General features: G+C 39.8%; 1 protein-coding gene across 5 annotated transcripts in view; it reads left to right on the top strand.

The window, feature by feature from the left end:
* Pls3 (plastin 3) overlaps positions 1 to 19,155 on the top strand; it is an 87,343-nt gene that overhangs the window by 32,447 nt on the left and 35,741 nt on the right. For 2 of the 5 annotated variants that reach the window (XM_052171231.1, XM_052171230.1), the window contains one exon: positions 17,024 to 17,104. In XM_052171231.1, coding sequence (XP_052027191.1) covers positions 17,032 to 17,104 — 73 coding nt within the window. In that variant the 5' untranslated portion in view covers positions 17,024 to 17,031. Of the gene's footprint in view, positions 1 to 2,148; positions 2,211 to 2,282; positions 2,390 to 7,012; positions 7,051 to 17,023; positions 17,105 to 19,155 lie in introns of those variants that run through there. The other 3 variants (XM_052171233.1, XM_052171234.1, XM_052171232.1) reach the window with 3 other exon arrangements.

The raw sequence follows: 19,155 nt of genomic DNA on the forward strand, positions 1-19,155 counted from the left end.
TCTTTACCTACAAGATACAGGATAACACCTCCATAGGTTTCTGCCTTCCAGTTAGTACCAGGAGATTCGTAGGTTCTCCAAAACTATTATCTACCCTGAAAACCTCCAGGGAGAAGGTGCTAGGATTGTTTTGCAAATGGAGAATTTGAAAATGTTGAGAAATTCATATACGGAGTCAGCAATTAATATATATATATATATATATACACACCCTGGCTTCTCCTAGTAGATCCTGTCTTTTCTACATTGTATTGCTTTTGGGGGGGGGGCTATTTCATATGGACTTTGATGATTGCTGTAACACATTGAAACATGTCCATTAAGGCAATGAAGTGTAATCCAGTATTGGTTGGCAAGGGGAAGGGAGGAGGCCCGAGCGAGCATTGCTTCTTAATGAAGACTACCCAGTGATGCTTCCTCTTTACAAGTGAATGCTCTGTGAGTCACATCTGTGCACTGAGAACTTAGTGGGGTTATATAAGACTCATCACCTTGTTTTATTTTCTTCGCAAAGTTTCAGAGCATGTTATCTCATTTTATGTCCTCATATTTTAGACAGAGGAAATGTTAGTAAGCAGGAAGTATCCAGGCAGGTTACAATACTACCCGCCACTTACTGAACACCATACTGGACGCTGACCCTGTCCTATACTTCCACCTTCCCTAGCAGCCTTTAAAAGATACGTGGAATTAGTTCCATTTTTACAGATAGGCATGTGGACCCCAGAGAGGCTAAGTGATTTGATAAGGGTCACAAATACTTCAAGACTGTGCCTTCTTCTGCTCCTGTGCTGCCATTCCATTCTTCTCAGGTTATTAATGTACACTGACTCTATAGAAATGGTCAGAGCTAATGTTTGCTTTGCTTTTGGCTTTGGGGGGGTTGTTTATATGTTTGTTTGTTTGATGTGCATTGGTTTGTTTTTTGCTTTTGCTTTTCTTTTATCTAGCCATTCAGTGATACAGTTACTAGAATAGGGAAGAAGGGTTTTAATAAGAGCATCTGTCGACAACTGTATTTATGGCATATACAAAATCATTAAAAATGTTCTACACTATATAAAAAAAAAAAGTAGGGCTGGAGCGATGCCTCAGTGGTTAAGAGCACCAACTGCTCTTCCACAGGTCCTGAGATCAATTCCCAGCAACCACGTGGTGGCTCACAAGCATCTGTAATGGGATCTGATGCCCTCTTCTGGTGTGTCTGAAAACAGCGGCAGTGTGCACACATACATAAAATAAATATTTTTTTTAAAAAAAGAAAGTAGTACCCAGGCAGGGATGGCATGCACCTTTAATCCAGCACTTGGGAGGCAGAGGCAGGCGGATTTCTGAGTTCGAGGCCAGTTCTGAGTTTCTCTGTGTATCCCTGGCTGTCCTGGAACTCATTCTGTAGACCAGGCTGGCTTCAAAATCACAGAGAACCTCATGCATCTGTAACCCCAGTGCTCAGATTAAAGGCATATGCCATTATGCCCAGTGAGTATTGCATATCATTACTACTATTGACAGTGGGAGGGATGGAACCTTAGGACCTCTTGCATACTGGGCCAGCACTGTGTCTGAGCCCCAGCCCCAGCTTCAACCCAAAATGCTTGTGGTCGTCGTCATCCTGGCTGGGAAAGCCAGGCTGAAGAGATAAAACAACTGGCTCAAGAACACATAAACCTATTAAACTGTGGAGCTGTGAGGAACGGACACCCAGTCTGACCCTTGAGTGCTTTCTAAGGTGGCACTGCCTTTTTCACAGAACAGTTTGGCATATTGTGCTGGTGTCAGAGCTTGCTCTTCCAACAGAAACCAAAGAGAAATAAGTGTGCTGCTCCAGTTAGAATCTGGAGTATAAATGTTGTATGTGGACTGAAATGAATAATAGAAAACATAAGCGTCCTGGGATAGTTAATTTGCCTTTCCAAGTAATGTACTTGAGGTGCATGAGTGGCTTGGACACTGGGGAGAAGCTGTTCTTTGTGTTCTAAAATAAGCAGGTTACTTGGCTACTGCTCAAACTCTAAATAGGTATATGGGTTGTAGCTATTTGACCTGAAGCAACTTGAAGTTCCCTTGGTTCCCTCTCTGGTTTTAAAAGTGGAGCCAAAAACGAAAGCTTGAAAGCATAAAAGTTTTCTCTCAAGGTTGTGCTTCAGTTCGAATTTATTCAACCTCTGGCAAAGGACTGCAAGGCAGCCAGGCAGCCAGGAAGGAGATTCGTAAGTATTGTATCATTCCTTTGTCAGGGTGTTCATTTGTTAGCAGGAAGTGTTGTGACTTGCTCTTTAAAGATGCAGTTGTAAGAAGAATGTTGGGTTTCCAGATTTCACGTTCTGGGCGTGGGAGACAGTCCTCTTAGTGCTTCAAGAAAAGAAACAGGTTCGCTCCGGTCAGAAGGGTAACTATTTTAATTTTGTTTTTGTCCGTGCTAACTTTGTGGGTTACTGGATATTTAAGCCTAGCTTGACTGTTTAAAAACGCGAAGTTCTTACTTTCTGTTTAGGTAGACCTTTGGAATCACTTTTAAAATCTTGATTGTTTAAGGATAAGTCAGATTTGTTGTAAGACATTTTTTTTTTAAATTAAGCAGTTAAGCTTTTCTGTGTTCTCTATTCTGGTGATTTTTCTCTTCTTCAATGCTGGGAATGTTCTAGGGGCTTTGTTTTCTCTTTTTAGAAATGGGTTTGAAGTCTTACTTACATAATCTTCACTTGTCAAGTTAGATACCTCAAAGTTAATTGATAGAAATTATTATCTGTGGCATTTCGAGTGGAAGGGAGAAGAGACAGGATTTCAAATGCCTTTGGTTCTTGTTAAAGGATTTTTTTTTAAGTTCTCTAACAAAGCTCGTCACGCTAGAACATGTCACAATTAGATAAGTATCTCTGCTCTTACAAAGTGGCTTATGTAAAACAGTTGTCCCAGCATTTACAGTTCACAACACACATGATTTAGATGTTTTTTTCCTTGTCCCAAAGCAGTGTTCATCTTGCTAGCAGGCTTTTCAATCATACACAGAAGAGGAGCTTAAAAGTCTTAACGTCTCGAAGTTTCTGACAAAAGGAAGTATAGCTACTTATAGAATGATCTTAACTCTGAGCTAAGTAAGCATCATCTACGTAGTATGAAATATTAACTCTAGTCTTTTCAGTACAGGGAGAATATTTGAATTGGTAAGATACATGATTCTGAAGCAGACACTTTAGTGACAAATAGATTCTCTGCTAAGCTGAAAGAGAGAGCTGGAACTGTGTATTTAGTGACTTCTGATAATCCTTAGCAGTCTTTTTTGTTTTGATTTGAAATGTTAACTGTTCTGATTCTTGCTAGCACATGTATACTTCACACACGTCCCTGAAGATCAATCTTGACTTATCAAATATGGTACTTTTTACAGCTCAGGAAGCTGAACACCCCTCAGGGATGAAGGGAAATTCATTTCATGCGCAGCAGCGTTATTTTTACACAGAATATGGGTAGGAGATGCAACCTCTAAGTGCTGAGAAAACACAAAAGTGAATGAAAGCTTTCAAAAGAGGTGCACATTATTTCAGTCTAAGAAATCGGTGTCCAGAGTAAGAAAGGGGTAATATGAGTTGAGTCTTTTAATTATTTTTAATTTTTGAGATTATAGTATAACATCATTTCCTCTGTCCTTTTCCTCCCTCTTGGTTGAGTCTTTCTTTTGAGTTGAACCTATTTAAATCATTATTATGACTTGCATTAAAAAATCTATAAAATTTTTGGGTATCAAGCATTTAAAGAATGTCTTCAATGTAAGTTAAGTAGAACACTGCTATTATTGGAAGAGTTAGTGACTTATTTTTAAATAGCCAGTGCTTTTAGATCTTATCTGTGTTTATTAAGAACCAAGGGGGAAAGGAAACTTTTACTTAAAATGGAAGTATTTGATATTCCTCGAGGAAATGACACAGAGTTGAGCACCCTTCGGGATTTGAGTGACTCATACATACTGGTACTGAAAAAGATCAATTAGAATCTAGCTTATATTATTCTAGAATAGACTGCAAATATTTTCAGAAGACATATTTGTTTCTTACTTGATATATTTTAGTGAAATTATGGGATCTCTGGTGTTAGCTTGGAAACAATTCCAGTTAGAGTGGTAGGTCAAAGAGGAACAGGAGGGAATGAAGAAAAAGTGGGCACATCTGTTTGGTAAACCCAGGGAAATGGAGTATATGCTGCTCTTGTGGATGGTGATTATATTGTTTCTCATATTTTATATATTGAGAATGTTCATAGCACACAACTTGACATAATTAGGTAATTGTATAACTAGGTACATCTATTCAGTTTAACCTGTGAATGGCAAGCCTGTCAAAACACGATCCATGCCTATGTCATATTATAAAGGTGAAATGTGATGTGTGTGTGCCAAAAGGCATCAAGAACTGTTTCTAAACCTCTTTCTGTTTGACTTTCAGTTACATTCACATCATAGGTTGCAAACCTCTTGAAGAGTTCTGTAGTAGCTCCAAGTGTGAAACCAGAGTAAATAAGTAAAACGTGATCACAGGCCAGTTGCATATAAAGAATGTGACTTTGTTGTGTTCTCAGGGGTTTTTTTTCCAAAGTTTTCTTTAATAATGCTTGCAACTGTGTTTATTTGGTCATTTATTCATTTATCTATTGGCCCTGAGAACTGTGAGGACTGAACCCCTCATACTGTTCATGCTAGGGAAACACTACCACTAACCTATACTCTGAATCTCCCTAGCTTGGCATTGCTTCTTTGGGGTGCTTTTGTTTACTTTTTATTAGACAGGGTTTCTTTATATAGCCTATCCATGTCTTTGAACTTTTGTGTAGCCCAGGGACTCACAATCCTCCTGCCTCACACTCCCAAGTTCTGTAATTATTGGTATCAGCATGCTCAGCTCAAGACTATGCATTTTGGAAACCCATCTGAGATGAGTAGATAGACTAACTTCCTGAGAGTAGGTCTGCTCGCTCCCATCAATGCTTATTTATTCAGCCAGGTTTTGGTGTGTTCTTGTGAGCCAAGATACAAAATCAAGTGTGTGATATCTTCTGTTTTCAAGTAATCTGGAATGAGTGTAAGAGACAGAAAAGGCAGAAGGTAGTCACCACACTGTGGGATTTAGGGAGGGGGTTACTGGCTAACAAGTGTGATCGTGTGATGCATCTCCTTTAAAGTCACTTGAGGATTGGGCACAGTAGTCTATATCTGAAATCACAGAATTTGGGAAGCAGGGGCAAGAGAATCTGGAGTTTGAGGCCAGCCTAGATAGAGCACATGAGAGTCCTTATCTCAAAACAAAAAACAAACAAATTAAAAACCACAAAAATTTAGGATGGTATAACTGATTGCCAGTATTAAAGGATTAGAAAGTGGGCAAAGATGGCATAGGTTAAATCTATATATGAATTTTTTTTAAAAAAATCTCTGCTCCTTTATTCTTCTCAGAAACATTTAAAGGTCATTTGTGTATCTGCAGGGATCAGGAGGCAGCACATGCAAAGGAGAGCAACATCTCTACATTTCTGAGAAGATGGATGTTTGAGTTAAAGGTTTTGTTATATATCCAAGTTAAAATTATACTTAAAGAAAACACGTTTGTGGGACAGAGCAAAGGGTCAAGGAAGTGTTCAGCAACAATTTACAAAATCAACCAGCTTTCTTAACTGCTGAGTCATATCTCCAGTCCCAAGTAATAAGACTTTTCAAATTACCTTAGGAGAATCTTTGAACTCCACCAAGCCAAACCTATGCTATTTAACCAGAGTGACACCAAGAAGTGGGGCTGGAAAGGTGATTCCATAGTTAAGAACACATACTGCTCTTGCAGAGGACTTAAGTTCCATTTCAGGCACTCACATTAGGCAGCTCCCAAGCACCTCTAACTCCACCCGCAAGGGGAAACAATGTCCTCTGCCTTCCATGGGTGTCGAACCAAGGATATTTGCTCCATATATCCAGATTCTTTCAACCAGTGTTTTTTTTTATTTATTTTTTTTTTATTTTTTTTTCCCCAGATTCTAATTCTGTATAACCCAAATAACCTAGGTAGCTATACCGGAAACTCAAATGCTGTTGGTTTTGTGAGGAATATCTAAAGATGTTCTCTGCTTTAGTCTTACAATGTGTGGCTGAAACGGCAAACATAATTAGCAGAGGATGTAGGCCTGAAAAATAACTGTGCTAAATCAAGTATTGTATAGTTGAATATTCTTTTCATAATTTGTTGTTGTTGTTGTTCATATTGAGTACAAAAAAAAACAACTGGGCACTGACTATAACAAACAAGTGGCAAGACCAGGTGTGGTGGTAAACACCTTCAATCCAAACACATAGAAGTTGAGGCATTTGAATATTTGTGAGTTCCAGACCAGCCCAGTCTAGACAGAAAAAGCAAACAAGCAGTTAGAGAGGGACTTGAAAGAGATGTAGCTCAGTTGATAACATGCACAGCCCCCTGGGTTTGGTTCTCAGCATCACATAAAGCAAGTATCTTGGTGCACACCTATAATCCAGCATAGGGACAGATGAGCCAGAAGATTAAATTTATACTTGGTTATATAGTAAAAATCCAAGCTAGCTTGGACTAAATGACACCTTGTCTGAAAACAATAAGCAAGTATGATTAAAAAAATATGTGTGCAAAAATGTCATAATAAGACTGTAGCAGCTATTTCTGGTTGTCAACTTGACTATATCTGGAATGAACTAGAATCCAGAATTGGAAGGCTCACCTGTTATCCTAATCTAGAGGCTGACAGATAAAAGTTTGTGACCTGGATCTTGACACAAGATCTTGAAGCTAGGGCTTTGAATTCCGGGAGATTAAGACAGGGAGATCTCTGAGTTCAAGGTCATCTGGGATTAAAGGAGTGGTGGCACACACCTTTAATCTGGACTACACCCGCTGCTGGAGACCTATATAAGGGCATTGGAAGAAGGAAGATTCACTCTCTTCTTCGCCTGCTTGCCTTGGGGGACTGAGCAACTGCTATATCCTTGTATTTCCATTCACAGCTGCTGCTGACCATTGTTGCGGAGTTGGACTACAGACTGTAAATCATCCACAAATTCCCTTACTATATAGAAACTGCCCATATGTTCTGTGGCTCTAGAGAACCCTGACTAAGATGAAGTCTAGTATAAATTAATAGAAAACAAAAGGGAAAAAAGACCCAGAAGACCCAAACAATCTGTGTTTATATGCATATGTGCTAATGCACCCTTGTTAACATGTGATGGTTGGAGGACTACCTCTCTGTCCACCTCCTGGGAGGCAGGGTTACTCCACTTTTGCCATTAGATACACCAGACTAGCTGGCCTCAGAGCTTCTGGGGATTCTTCTGTGCACCCCTTAATGCTTTTGGATCACTGGTATTTTAGATGGCTGCTACTGTGCCTAGCTTCCCGCAGGTTCTGGTTGTTTGCACTTATGTCCTTGGGCTTACATGCAAGCTCTCTCTCTACCCACGGAACCGTCTTCTCATCCCCAAATACACAAGTATTACAAATGCTGATGTGCTATGGTTAGTGAATTGTCAAAAAATAAATAAAACAGTCGCGATATCTTTCTGCACTTCAGAACTAGGAGCATAAAAGAAGTGTGAGGACATCTGGGATTTGACTGCTTCCTTTTGACTTTGAAAGCATTGAATGAAAATGCTATGTAGGGCCAGGCTTGGAGGAGCCCTCAAGAAGCAAAGGCAGGTAGATCAGGTGGATCTCTGTGTTCAAGTCCAGCCTGGTCTATAGAGTTAGTTTTCCATATTAGCCAGAGTTAAACAGAAAAAAAAAACTGTCTGAGAGAGAGAGAGAGAGAGAGACAGAGAGAGAGAGAGAGACAGAGACAGACAGACAGAGACAGACAGACAGGCAGAGACAGACAGACAGGCAGACAGAGAACACAGAAAGAAGTGATGTATAGATTCTTTTTTAAGATTTATTTAATTTATAGGAGTACACTGTAGCTGTCAAACACTCCAGAAGAGGGCATCAGATCCCATTACAGAAGGTTGTGAGCTACAATGTGGTTGTTGGGAATTGAACTCAGAACCTCTGGAAGAGCAGTCAGTGCTTTTAACTTCTGAGACATCTCCCCAGCCCAGTGTAGATTCTTTACCAAGATTCCACAAAAGTTTGCTTCAAGGAGAAAAGTTCTGAAAGAGAAAGAATTCTATACTCAAAAGCAACTGTATGACTGAGTGGTTATGTTTACATGAACACAAGGTTATTTCTAAGCTTTGTGACAGAGTGCTAAAATCTGTGCTGAACTGAAGAGAATAATCAGAAGGAGGTAGAGCACTGGGCATCAGGCTTCTCAAGAAGACTCTTCTCAGTGGGAGAGGAAGCACCTAGCCTCACAGAGACTAGAAGTGCCAGGATGGGGGGATATCTAGGGGGTACCTACTGTCTCAGAGAAGAAAGGGTAGAGTTGGAGGAAGGGTTGTGGTAGGGGGAACTGGGAAGGGACAGTGAGCAGGATGTAAAGTGAGTGAATAAAAATTTAAGCCGGGCAGTGGTGGCACACGCCTGTAATCCCAGCACTCTGGGAGGCAGAGGCAGGCAGATTTCTGAGTTCAAGGCCACCCTGGTCTACAGAGTGAGCTATAGGACAGCCAGGGCTATACAGAGAAACACTGTCTCAAGAAAACCAAATCCAAAAAAACCAAAAAAAAAAAAACAAAAAAAAACCAAAAACCCAAAAAATTTAATTTAAATTAAAAATAAAGAGACTTCAGTAGACCCTTCGAGGTTGACAGTAATGTAGTAGAGAAGAAAGGGAAAGCAGAGAGATTGAACAGTAGATGTAGAGGGAAGAAGTCTTCAGAGGAAAAGGAGAAAGTCAATCCAGTGTGATGCTGTAGACATTAACAGGGAGGGTAGGGTCCGAAGGAAAGCTCAGAATCCAAAGGCTTTTTCAAAGCTGGGGCATGGGGAGAAAACCTGCAGTCTCAGCAGGAGGGAAGTTTAGGAGGGAAGATTCCTATTTCCAGACCAGCAAGGGCTACACACCTTGTCTCAAAAGAGACAGAAATCAAAGTGCAAACCTTGGTGCAGAAGGTTGGTGTAAGTGGTGGGAATCCTGAAATATCAGGCAAGTGGTACACACTTAATGCAGGTACAAGCAATTATAGCTTACCAAATTTGGGGATCAGGCATGATCAACTGGTTGTAGATGCTAGTGGTGGGCCATTTTTAATTGGAAAGAAAATCTGAATGCACGGTGTCTAAGGCATACAGTAATGAATATGTTCTATATCTACCCTACTGACTCTTGGGGAAGTAAGTTCATTCAGTAAGTTGTTAAGATTTCAGCAGAAAGTGATTGGGAATATTGACTGTTTAAAAAGGTCTGGGGTTTGAGACTTGGTTCATCTCTTTCTAACTATGCGACTTTGAAATGACTTCTCTAAATTCAGTTGCTCTGTTAAGTATGAATCACACACACCAAAAAAGAAATAATTTTTAATATCAACAGTAATATTTCCAAGGTTATATTTTCTGAGAAGTAACTTCCATTTTACATATGAAGCAAGTAGATTACCCCATGGTAAATATGTCCTCTGAAATTATGAGTGGCTAAAATAGAAACTTAGAAGGACGTGCTGATACTTCACATAAGTTGTTATTACCTACGCTTCAGGCACTGTGATACAGGTTGGGTGGATGCCAATGAGATGTGATAGTGATCAATGAGATATGGATATTTTCATCTAAGAGATTTGATAAGAGTATTAAATGCTATTCTTGGAGTAACTATATTTTCTATGAATAAGGAAATGTTAATTGGGCATGGTGGTGCATGCTGGTAATTAAAGCACCACAGAGACAGAGATTGGAAGATGGCAAATTCATAGCTAGCCTGAGTTTTATATATATATATATATATCAAGATCTTAGGGAGAGACTACTGAAACTTCTAGAATTTATCAAACGTGAGACCCTAAAGGGACATGATGGAAGAAAATCTCAAATTTTGTGAGAGAGAATCCAGGAAGTTTAATGACTGTCTCACCTAAAGGGAACAAACTTTGTGTGCAACCAGTGTCTCGGATGTATTTGCTTGGAGACTACGAAAAAAAAATGGAGAAGTTGGATGTGAAGCCTGGTATATCAGAAACGAGAGTTAGTGAGGGAAAGGAATGAGGCCAGGGATGTGACTGAAGAAAGCACCTGCCTAACATGCCTCAGGCCCTGGATTTGAGTCATAGTACTGAGAAAAGGGAGGGGAGGAGATTGCAGTGTGGTCGAATTGAGTGACTCTTGCAGACCTTTGCCTCCTTTGGTCAGGTCCCAGCTAGACTCTGACCTTCCAACCCTGGACTAAAAACCCAAGATGTCCTGTATTTCTCCAGCTCCAGATAGCACCTTCTCTTTCTGAGGCCTAGGCCTGGAACAGGTCTCCAGTCTTTAAGACAAAGGTCTTACCACATCCATGGAAATATTGGTTGACACCTACCATGCAGTGCAAATGACTGATAGCTCTAGGATGATTTGCTGTTTCCCTGTACTGAACAATAGACTCTAGTTCTAGAGAACAGAGACTTTGGGATCCTAATCTTGTGTATTTGTGGCACTGAACACATGGCCTAGTATATATTAAGCCTTCAGTGAAGGCTTGGTGAGCTTAGATGAGTCATGAGTGAATGTGTTAGACACTCAGATTGGAATCTGCCAAAGTCATTAGAAAATATGGCACTGGAGTTTGAGTAATCACAGGAAGAGATGGTGAGCTTTAGCCCACAGAGTGGCACACACCCATCCAACCTAGAGACTGGCACTGTTGACTTACTTACCTAACTTGAGGAGGAGGCAGGGTGGCAGTTTCTGTTGGTACAGGTAGGAATGTGAAGTGTGGGTGTTCCAAAGCACTGCGTGCTTTGAATGGAAGAAGGTGACAAGCAATATCCCCTTTTTTGTTGCTTGCTCTAGAATTGCTTGTCCACAATGCTGGCTACATCTTTGTGGTTTCCTCCTCATTTCTAGCAAAATAATACATTCTTCCATGTTTTCTTCCCCTCTTTATTGCTTTCTCTATAGGGAGTTTTAAGTCATACACTGGACAATCTTTAATCAACATTTTCCCAATTCCATTTGTACAAAGTTTACTAGTGGCTGTCAATGAAGTCTATGGTAAATATCCTGTGAGTTACTAGGGTTGTTGATCAGTTTCTTTGTTTTCTGCTGTGCTGGAAATGAAACTCAGGGAACTTGGTAGACAGGGTCTCTAATGCTGAGCTACAAACCCAGCTCTGTCCCGGTTTTATCCTTTATTTGGCCAGTCCAGTTCCAAGAGGGAAAAAAAAAACAATATAGAATTCCTAATCCAAACTGATTACCCACAAAGGAGTTCCCGAAAGTGCCACCCTTTCCTCCTGACTGTACCATGGCACAGAATGACACACACTAGTAAGTCCACTGTTGAGTACTTGAGGAAAAGGGATCAGGACCCTCCTCCCGCCCCCCCCCCATTCCCAACCTCGAACAGCCTTCAAATTTTGAGTAATAGTTTCAGGTAGTTTTAGGTAAACCAGTCTCAGCAAGGATTTGTGTCCAAGGTTTCTGTATAGTTACATGAGGCAGTGGAGTGGTTTCATAATTGCTGTATTGTTAGTCAAACGCTGTAATTAGGGATGACTTCATAAGCATAAGATTCTTCTATGGGTGACGCCCTGAATCCGTACCCTGTTGTACACCATATCCTTTTATGAAAAACAAACAAACAAACAAACAAGGTTTTGTTTGCTTTTGTTTTATACCCCGAGTTGAAAATCTGTTTTTCTATGTCTCAAATGTTTAGGAAAGAGTGCTCGCCTGACTCCTGCTGCTATCTCTGTACCAAACAATTGGTCAGATGGAAGAGAACAAAGGCAGAGTGAAAGGCTTTGCAAACTGGAGACCCTGGGAGCATTCTTCCTTGGCTAGCATTTCATTTGCCAAAATGAAATGGAGGGAAACATAGTTCTGTTCACTGAGTCTTAGTACTCTCATATCATATGAACAAAGTTCACTTTTGTAAGACAGGATGCGAGGGGAGGGGTGAAAAGGAGACATTTCAAAGAACCTTTTCCTTGTCTATAATACATTATTAAACAGGCTTTAAACTTGAATCTTAATCTTTACCTTTTATTCAGCATTAGTGCTCATAAGAAAATGTTCGGGTGGAGAGGAATGTGAGATTATTAGCAAGCTGTTGATGCTTTGAAGTATTTGGACTAAAATTACTTTTAATTTTTAAAATGTATCACTTGCCTACACCTCAGGTTCTGTCTAGAGGTTGGCCTTGGGAAAGAGCCAAATTGAGTCATACATAAACTGTGACTGACAGGTTTTTTTATCCTCATCCTTCTTAAACTACACTGACTGAAGGCTTGTAATTTGTATATATGAGGGAGACTTGTTATACTCTGTAGCCAATAATTATAGGGGAGATGAGACAGCTCTTCATGTATCCCCTTTAAAAGACTCTTAGGAGAGCTGATGCCTGATATTTATAGCCTCTCACAATTACTTATGGAGTTATTTATTCCCTGTTTTCTTTCACTGAGGATTTGAAGTTGCTGTATAATGCTTTGTAGCTTATAATTTGCTTTCACATACGTCATCTTTAATCTTTATGAGGATCCCTGGAAACAGGTATTATTAGTGCTGTTTGCAGATGAGAAGCTGAGCCTCAGAGAGATGAAATAAACTCACTCGTGGATTTACAGTTAGGAAGTAGCAGGACCAGGGTACTGATTGATGGCCTCTCATTGCATGCCCAAGAAGAATACACTATGTCCTTGGGACATCAAGAAATCACTCGGCATGACAAGCATTCAGGAAGTATCCAGAGGCAGCAATGATAAGAAATTTTCTGTTTCACATAAAAGCCAATCTAGGATATTTTAGTTTCTTCGGGAGAACTTGTATGAAAATAAAAAAAAATAAAGAAAGAACAGAAATTAAAATAATTTCAGTGAGATCTAAGCATGTCCTAATTCTATAGGAAGACCACATAGTTCTATTCCTGGCATCCATGGGGGTGGGGTGGAGAAGAGGGAGCAGGTCACAACTGCCTGTACCTACAGATACAGTGGACTGATGTCGTCGTCTGGCCTCTACAGGCACTGTAGCCAAGATGTGCATACCCAAACACACACAAATTCAAAAAGAACAATAAAACATTTTTTGAAGTGTGGTGTGAGGATAAAAGGGGAGCTGAAAGGCCTGTTGAAGAGGGACGAAGTGGAACGGAAAAACGGAAAGATGTATGTTCCTGTCAGCTGGAATAAGGATGGTTCCAAGCAAGCAAGGTCAACAAGGATCATAAGTTGTTTAGGTGCAGGCTTAACTCTTTACATTTTCTAACTGATTTAAAAACAAACAGACAGACAGACAAACAAACAGAAATGATCTGTAGTATGTGAGTGAAATAAGTTGTATGGTTTTATTATCGCTTGGAAATTTTTTGACTGACCTATTTTAAATAATTATGGATTCAAACTACCCAAACGAGGAAGGGCCTTTAGAGATAGAGGTCAAACCACATGGTTTAGATTCGATTTTCTCACTTCCAAGTCTTTTTGTGCCACTGTTCAATATATATATATATATGTGTGTGTGTGTGTGTGTAATTCATTGAATGGCTAATAATTTTTCATTAAAAACATGATTGGGCATGATGGCATGAGCCTTTCATTGCAGCTTGATGAATCATAGAGGTACGAGGATTGCCATTGGTTTGAGGTCAGCTAGATCTACATAGAGAGTGCCCGTCCATCCAGGATTACAGAATGAGTCCCCAATTTAAAACAAACCAAAATGATCACTTAAAATGTTTGTCAATAAAATTAGAATTAATCCAATTTAGTATATTTGTGATTGGCACTGTTAAATATCATTAGTACAATATGTAAAACGAACTAAGAATTATTACTACAGCTTAATGTTGTAGAATGTTTGGCCATATTATGAATCCAGAAACTGTTATTTACTGAAATAACCTGGTTCGAGTTGTGGTGCCGCTCAGCCCTAGCAAACACCTTTAGTCCCAGAACTTGGGAGGCCCGTGCCTTTAATCCAAAACAATGAAGGTAAAGATAGTGCATAGAAAGAAGCCCCCATGTTTGTAAACGATGTCTAATGAGTGGCAGACAAAGTGACTAATAAGATTTGACAGAATAGGATTTGCCCCAACTCTCCAATAAAACTTATAGCTACAGCTACATCTTAATTTTTAAAAAATCTTTTTATGATTTTTTAAAGGTTTTATTTCTTTCTTTTATATGTGATTAATATGCTGTCTTCAGACACCCCAGAAGAGGGCATCAGATCCCATTACAGATGATTGTGAGCCACCATGTGGTTGCTGGGATTTGAACTCAGGACCTCTGGAAGAGCAGTCAGTGCTCTTAACCTCTGAGCCATCTCACCAGCCCCAGTTTATGATTTTTAAACAAAATAGCTACTTTATTTTGAGTCAAGATTATTTGTTTCTTTGCCAGTTTGTTTGTTTGCTTGTTTGTTTATTTAAGTTATGTGTCACCAAATAGCCTTATCAGCCTGGAACTTACATGAAACAAAATGGCCTTGAACTCATGGAAATCAGCCTGCCTCTGCCTCCCAAGTGTGTGCTAACATATACTTGTGGAATCTGTATAAAAACCAAATATATTTGTTTTGACTGGTTTCTCTTTATCCCCCTTTTATAAATAGTGCTTGACAGATATCAATATGATTGATGTTTGAAATCAATAACATTTTACAGGAATTACTAGCCAAAGTGATTTGGACTTTCACTATGGCACACACACACACACACACACACACATGATTCTGTCATATAATACTTTTGCATTATACCTTGGTGTGTTCCTATCTTCTTTTAGTGTAGCTTAAGATTTTAATTTTTTTTTGCGTTTTTTTATTGGATACATTTTTATTTACATGTTAAATGTTATACTTTTTCCCAGTTTCCCCCTTCCTGGGTAGCCCCTATCCCATCCCCATCCCCGTGTTTCTATAGAGGTGTTCCTCCAACCACCCCACTCCCACCTACATGTCCTCAATTCCCTCACTCTGGGGCATCTATGGAGTCTTCACAGGACCAAGGACCTCTCTTCCCCTTGATGCCTGAAAAGGCCATCCTCTACATCCAGCTACATATGCAGCTGGAGCCATGTGTACCCCTTGGTTGGTGGCTTAGTCCCTGGGAGCTCTGGGGGGAGGGGTCTGATTGGTTGATGTTGTTGTTCCTTCTATGAGGTTGCAAAACCCTTTAGCTTCTTCAGTCCTTTCTGTAACTCCTCTATTGGGGACCCCACACTTAGTCCATTGGTTGACTGTGAGCATCTGACTCTGTATTTGTCATGTTCTGGCAGGGAGTTTCGGGAGACAGCCATATCAGGCTCCTTTCAGCAAGCACTTCTTGGCATCCACAATAGTGTCTGGGTTTGGTGACTGTATATGGGATAAATCTCCAGGTGGGGCAGTGTCTGGATGGCCTTCAGTCTCTGTTTCACACTTTGTCTCTGTATCTCCTCCCGTGGGTAATTTGTTCTCCCTTCTAAGGACAGAAGCACCCACACTTTGGTCTTCATTCTTCTTGGGCTTCCTTTGGTCTGTGAATTGTCTTGGGTATCCAGAGGTTTTGGACTAATATCCATTTATCAGTGAGTACATACTATGTGTGTTCTTTTGTGATTGGGTTACCTCACTCAGGATGAAATTTTTAGTTCTACACATTTGCCTAAGGATTTCATGAATTCATCATTCTTAATAGCTGAGTAGTATTTCATTGTGTAAATATACCACATTTTCTGTATCCATTCCTCCTTTGAGGGACATCTGGGTTCTTTCCAGCTTCTGGCTATTATAACTAAGGCTGCTATGAACATAGTGGAGCATGTGTCTTTATTGCATGTTAGGTCCTCCACATAAAACCATATAGAGGAGAAAGTAGTTTAAAATTTTATCATTGGGAAGTTGCTACCAAGTGAGACCTCCTGAGTTCAACTACTGGGATCCACATATTGAACAGAGACTCTATGCCAGTGGTTGTCCTCTGACTTCTAAATGCAGGCTGTGACTAAACAGACACACACACACACAAACACAAACACACACACACACACACAATGGATAACTGTAAATTCTTTTAAAAATTTTAACTTTATTCTTTTTTTTTAAAATTTTTTTTTATTCGATATAATTTATTTACATTTCAAATGATTTCCCCTTTTCTAGCCCCCCCACTCCCCGAAAGACCCGTAAGCCCCCTTCTCTTCCCGTCCTCCCACCCACCCCTTCCCACTTCCCCGTTCTGGTTTTGCCAAATACCGCTTCACTGAGTCTTTCCAGAACCAGGGGCCACTCCTCCTTTCTTCTTGTACCTCATTTGATGTGTGGATTATGTTTTGGGTATTCCAGTTTTCTAGGTTAATAACCACTTATTAGTGAGTGCATACCATGATTCACCTTTTGAGTCTGGGTTACCTCACTTAGTATGATGTTCTCTAGCTCCATCCATTTGCCTAAGAATTTCATGAATTCATTGTTTCTAATGGCTGAATAGTACTCCATTGTGTAGATATACCACATTTTTTGCATCCACTCTTCTGTTGAGGGATACCTGGGTTCTTTCCAGCATCTGGCAATTATAAATAGGGCTGCTATGAACATAGTAGAGCCTGTATCCTTATTACATGGTGGGGAATCCTCTGGGTATATGCCCAGGAGTGGTATAGCAGGATCTTCTGGAAGTGAGGTGCCCAGTTTTCGGAGGAACCACCAGACTGATTTCCAGAGTGGTTGTACCATTTAACTTTATTCTTAAAAGGATAGATTCATTTTATTTTCTATATAGCTTTTGATGAATGAGGACTTGTCATTGGTTGGTTTTCTTTAATTTGGGTGTACATACATGGTTACGTATTCAGAGTGTTTTAGTACTTTGCAAGCTTACTGGGTTTGTGATTTAGCAAGTGCTAATGTTACATATTCTTCATGAACTTTTTTGAACAGTGAACCTTTTGCTTCCCTTTAAGATCTTTACATGGATGAGATGGCGACCACCCAGATTTCCAAAGATGAGCTTGATGAACTCAAAGAGGCCTTTGCAAAAGTTGGTGAGTGTATTTTATTCCACAACCAGATGAAAGGCATATTTATTTGATCTTAAGGTGATATTGCTAGAATTTACCATAAACCAGCCTTTGAGCAATATAGTGAGACTATCTCCAAAAATCAAACCAGAACTAGACAGCTAAAATTTTAGAAATTATAGTGAAAACTGTATTAATTCCGGCAAATATTACTCAATAGTTAATGGCTCTTATCTGAATTTAATCCTGGGAACTCACTTGGTGGAAGGAGAGAACTAATTTCTGCAAGTTGTCCTCTGGCACACACACACACACACACACACACGAAGACATAAAAGTTATACATTTTATTACTCTTTCTATATGAATACAGTATTTATATTATTTGCGGTCTCCCCCTTTTTCCCTCCAACTCCTTCCATGTCCCTGACATTCCCTCTCAAATTCACAAAATCATCTCCTTCAGTATATATGCATGTATGTATATACATACATATATGTATATAAAAACTTTTAAATTTTAAAAATACTTTAATAGTATCTAGTATTTATTATGGTCAATCATTTTTTAGCCCAGAGTCCTAGTCATTAAATCTGGGCTGCTGTGGCACTTGAAAATTTGATGACACATGTTGTGTTATTAGAATATTGTGTTATTTTCATATCATGTTTTTTCAGAGGGGAGTGTTTGGAGTGAAAGCTGAAGCATTAGTCAGATTTCACTGTTCCTGTGCTTTTTATTTATTGAGAAAACAGTCTCAATCTGTATCCAGGCAAGCCTTGAACTCACTGTGTATACAGTTCATGCTGCCAACAAGCATCATACAAAGAGGGAAAGGCCTATTGGAATGGCGTTGTTTTTCCCTGGATCAGAGTATTGAACCCAAACTTAGGCATGGCAGGCAAGTCTTCTACAGCTGAGCTGCATCCTCAGCCATTATTATTTTGAGACAGTCTCACTGAGCTTTCTGGCTGATACAAACTTGTGATCCTCTAACCTCACCCAGAAATCGGAATTATAGACACAAGCAATATATATGGCTGATTTTCTTTCGTGTGTATTTGTTGTATACATGCATACAGTACTAGACCAACTATCTACCAATAAACAACATTACCATCTTTTTCTTTCACTTTTTATTGTGAGACAAAGTCTCATACACTGCCCACACTAACCTTGAGCTGAGTTCATAGCCCAACCAGGTCTTGAATTTGTTATCTATCCCTCTTCCTTGGCTTCCCCAGTAGCTGGGGTTGCAAGCCTGTACCACCAGGCCCAGTTTTGTTTTGTTTTGAACCTTTTAACATCATATCACATGCCTTCCAATTGAGTAGCTATGGAAGCAATACTTAGTGTTTTCATTCTATCAAATATCAAGTCCATAAAGGCTAAAGCGAAATGGAGTAAGAACTAACTACTGATATGAATCCTCACAAGGCACAGCTTGTACTTAAGCTTTGGCTCTCAACCTGTGGTTATAAAACCTCTGTCTCCCAAAATATCTACATTACAATTCATAACAGTAGCAAAGTTACAGTTATGAAACAGCACCAAAAATAATTTCAGAGTTGGGGGTCACCAAATATGAGGAATGCCATTAAAAGCTTTTCTGCATTAGAAAGGTTGAAAGGTTGAAACCACAGGGTGGTGGTGGCGCACGCCTGTAATCCCAGCACTCTGGGAAGCAGAGGCAGGTGGATTTCTGAGTTTGAGGCCAGCCTGATCTACAGAGTGAGCTCCAGGACAGCCAGGGCTACACAGAGAAACCCTGTCAAAAAAAAAAAAAGAAAGAAAGAAAGAAAGAAAGAAAGAAAGAAAGAAAGAAAGAAAGAAAGAAAGAAAGAGAAGAGAAGAGAAGAGAAGAGAAGAGAAGAGAAGAGAAGAGAAGAGAAGAGAAGAGAAGAGAAGAGAAGAGAAGAGAAGAGAAGAGAAGAGAAGAGAAGAGAAGAGAAGAGAAGAGACGAGACGAGACGAGACGAGACGAGACGAGACGAGACGAGACGAGACGAGACGAGAAAAGAAAAGAAAAGAAAAGAAAAGAAAAGAAGGTTGAAACCCCCTGGCTTAAGGTAAA

Source organism: Apodemus sylvaticus, chromosome X (assembly GCF_947179515.1).
Source record: "Apodemus sylvaticus chromosome X, mApoSyl1.1, whole genome shotgun sequence".
Lineage (NCBI taxonomy): Eukaryota > Metazoa > Chordata > Mammalia > Rodentia > Muridae > Apodemus > Apodemus sylvaticus.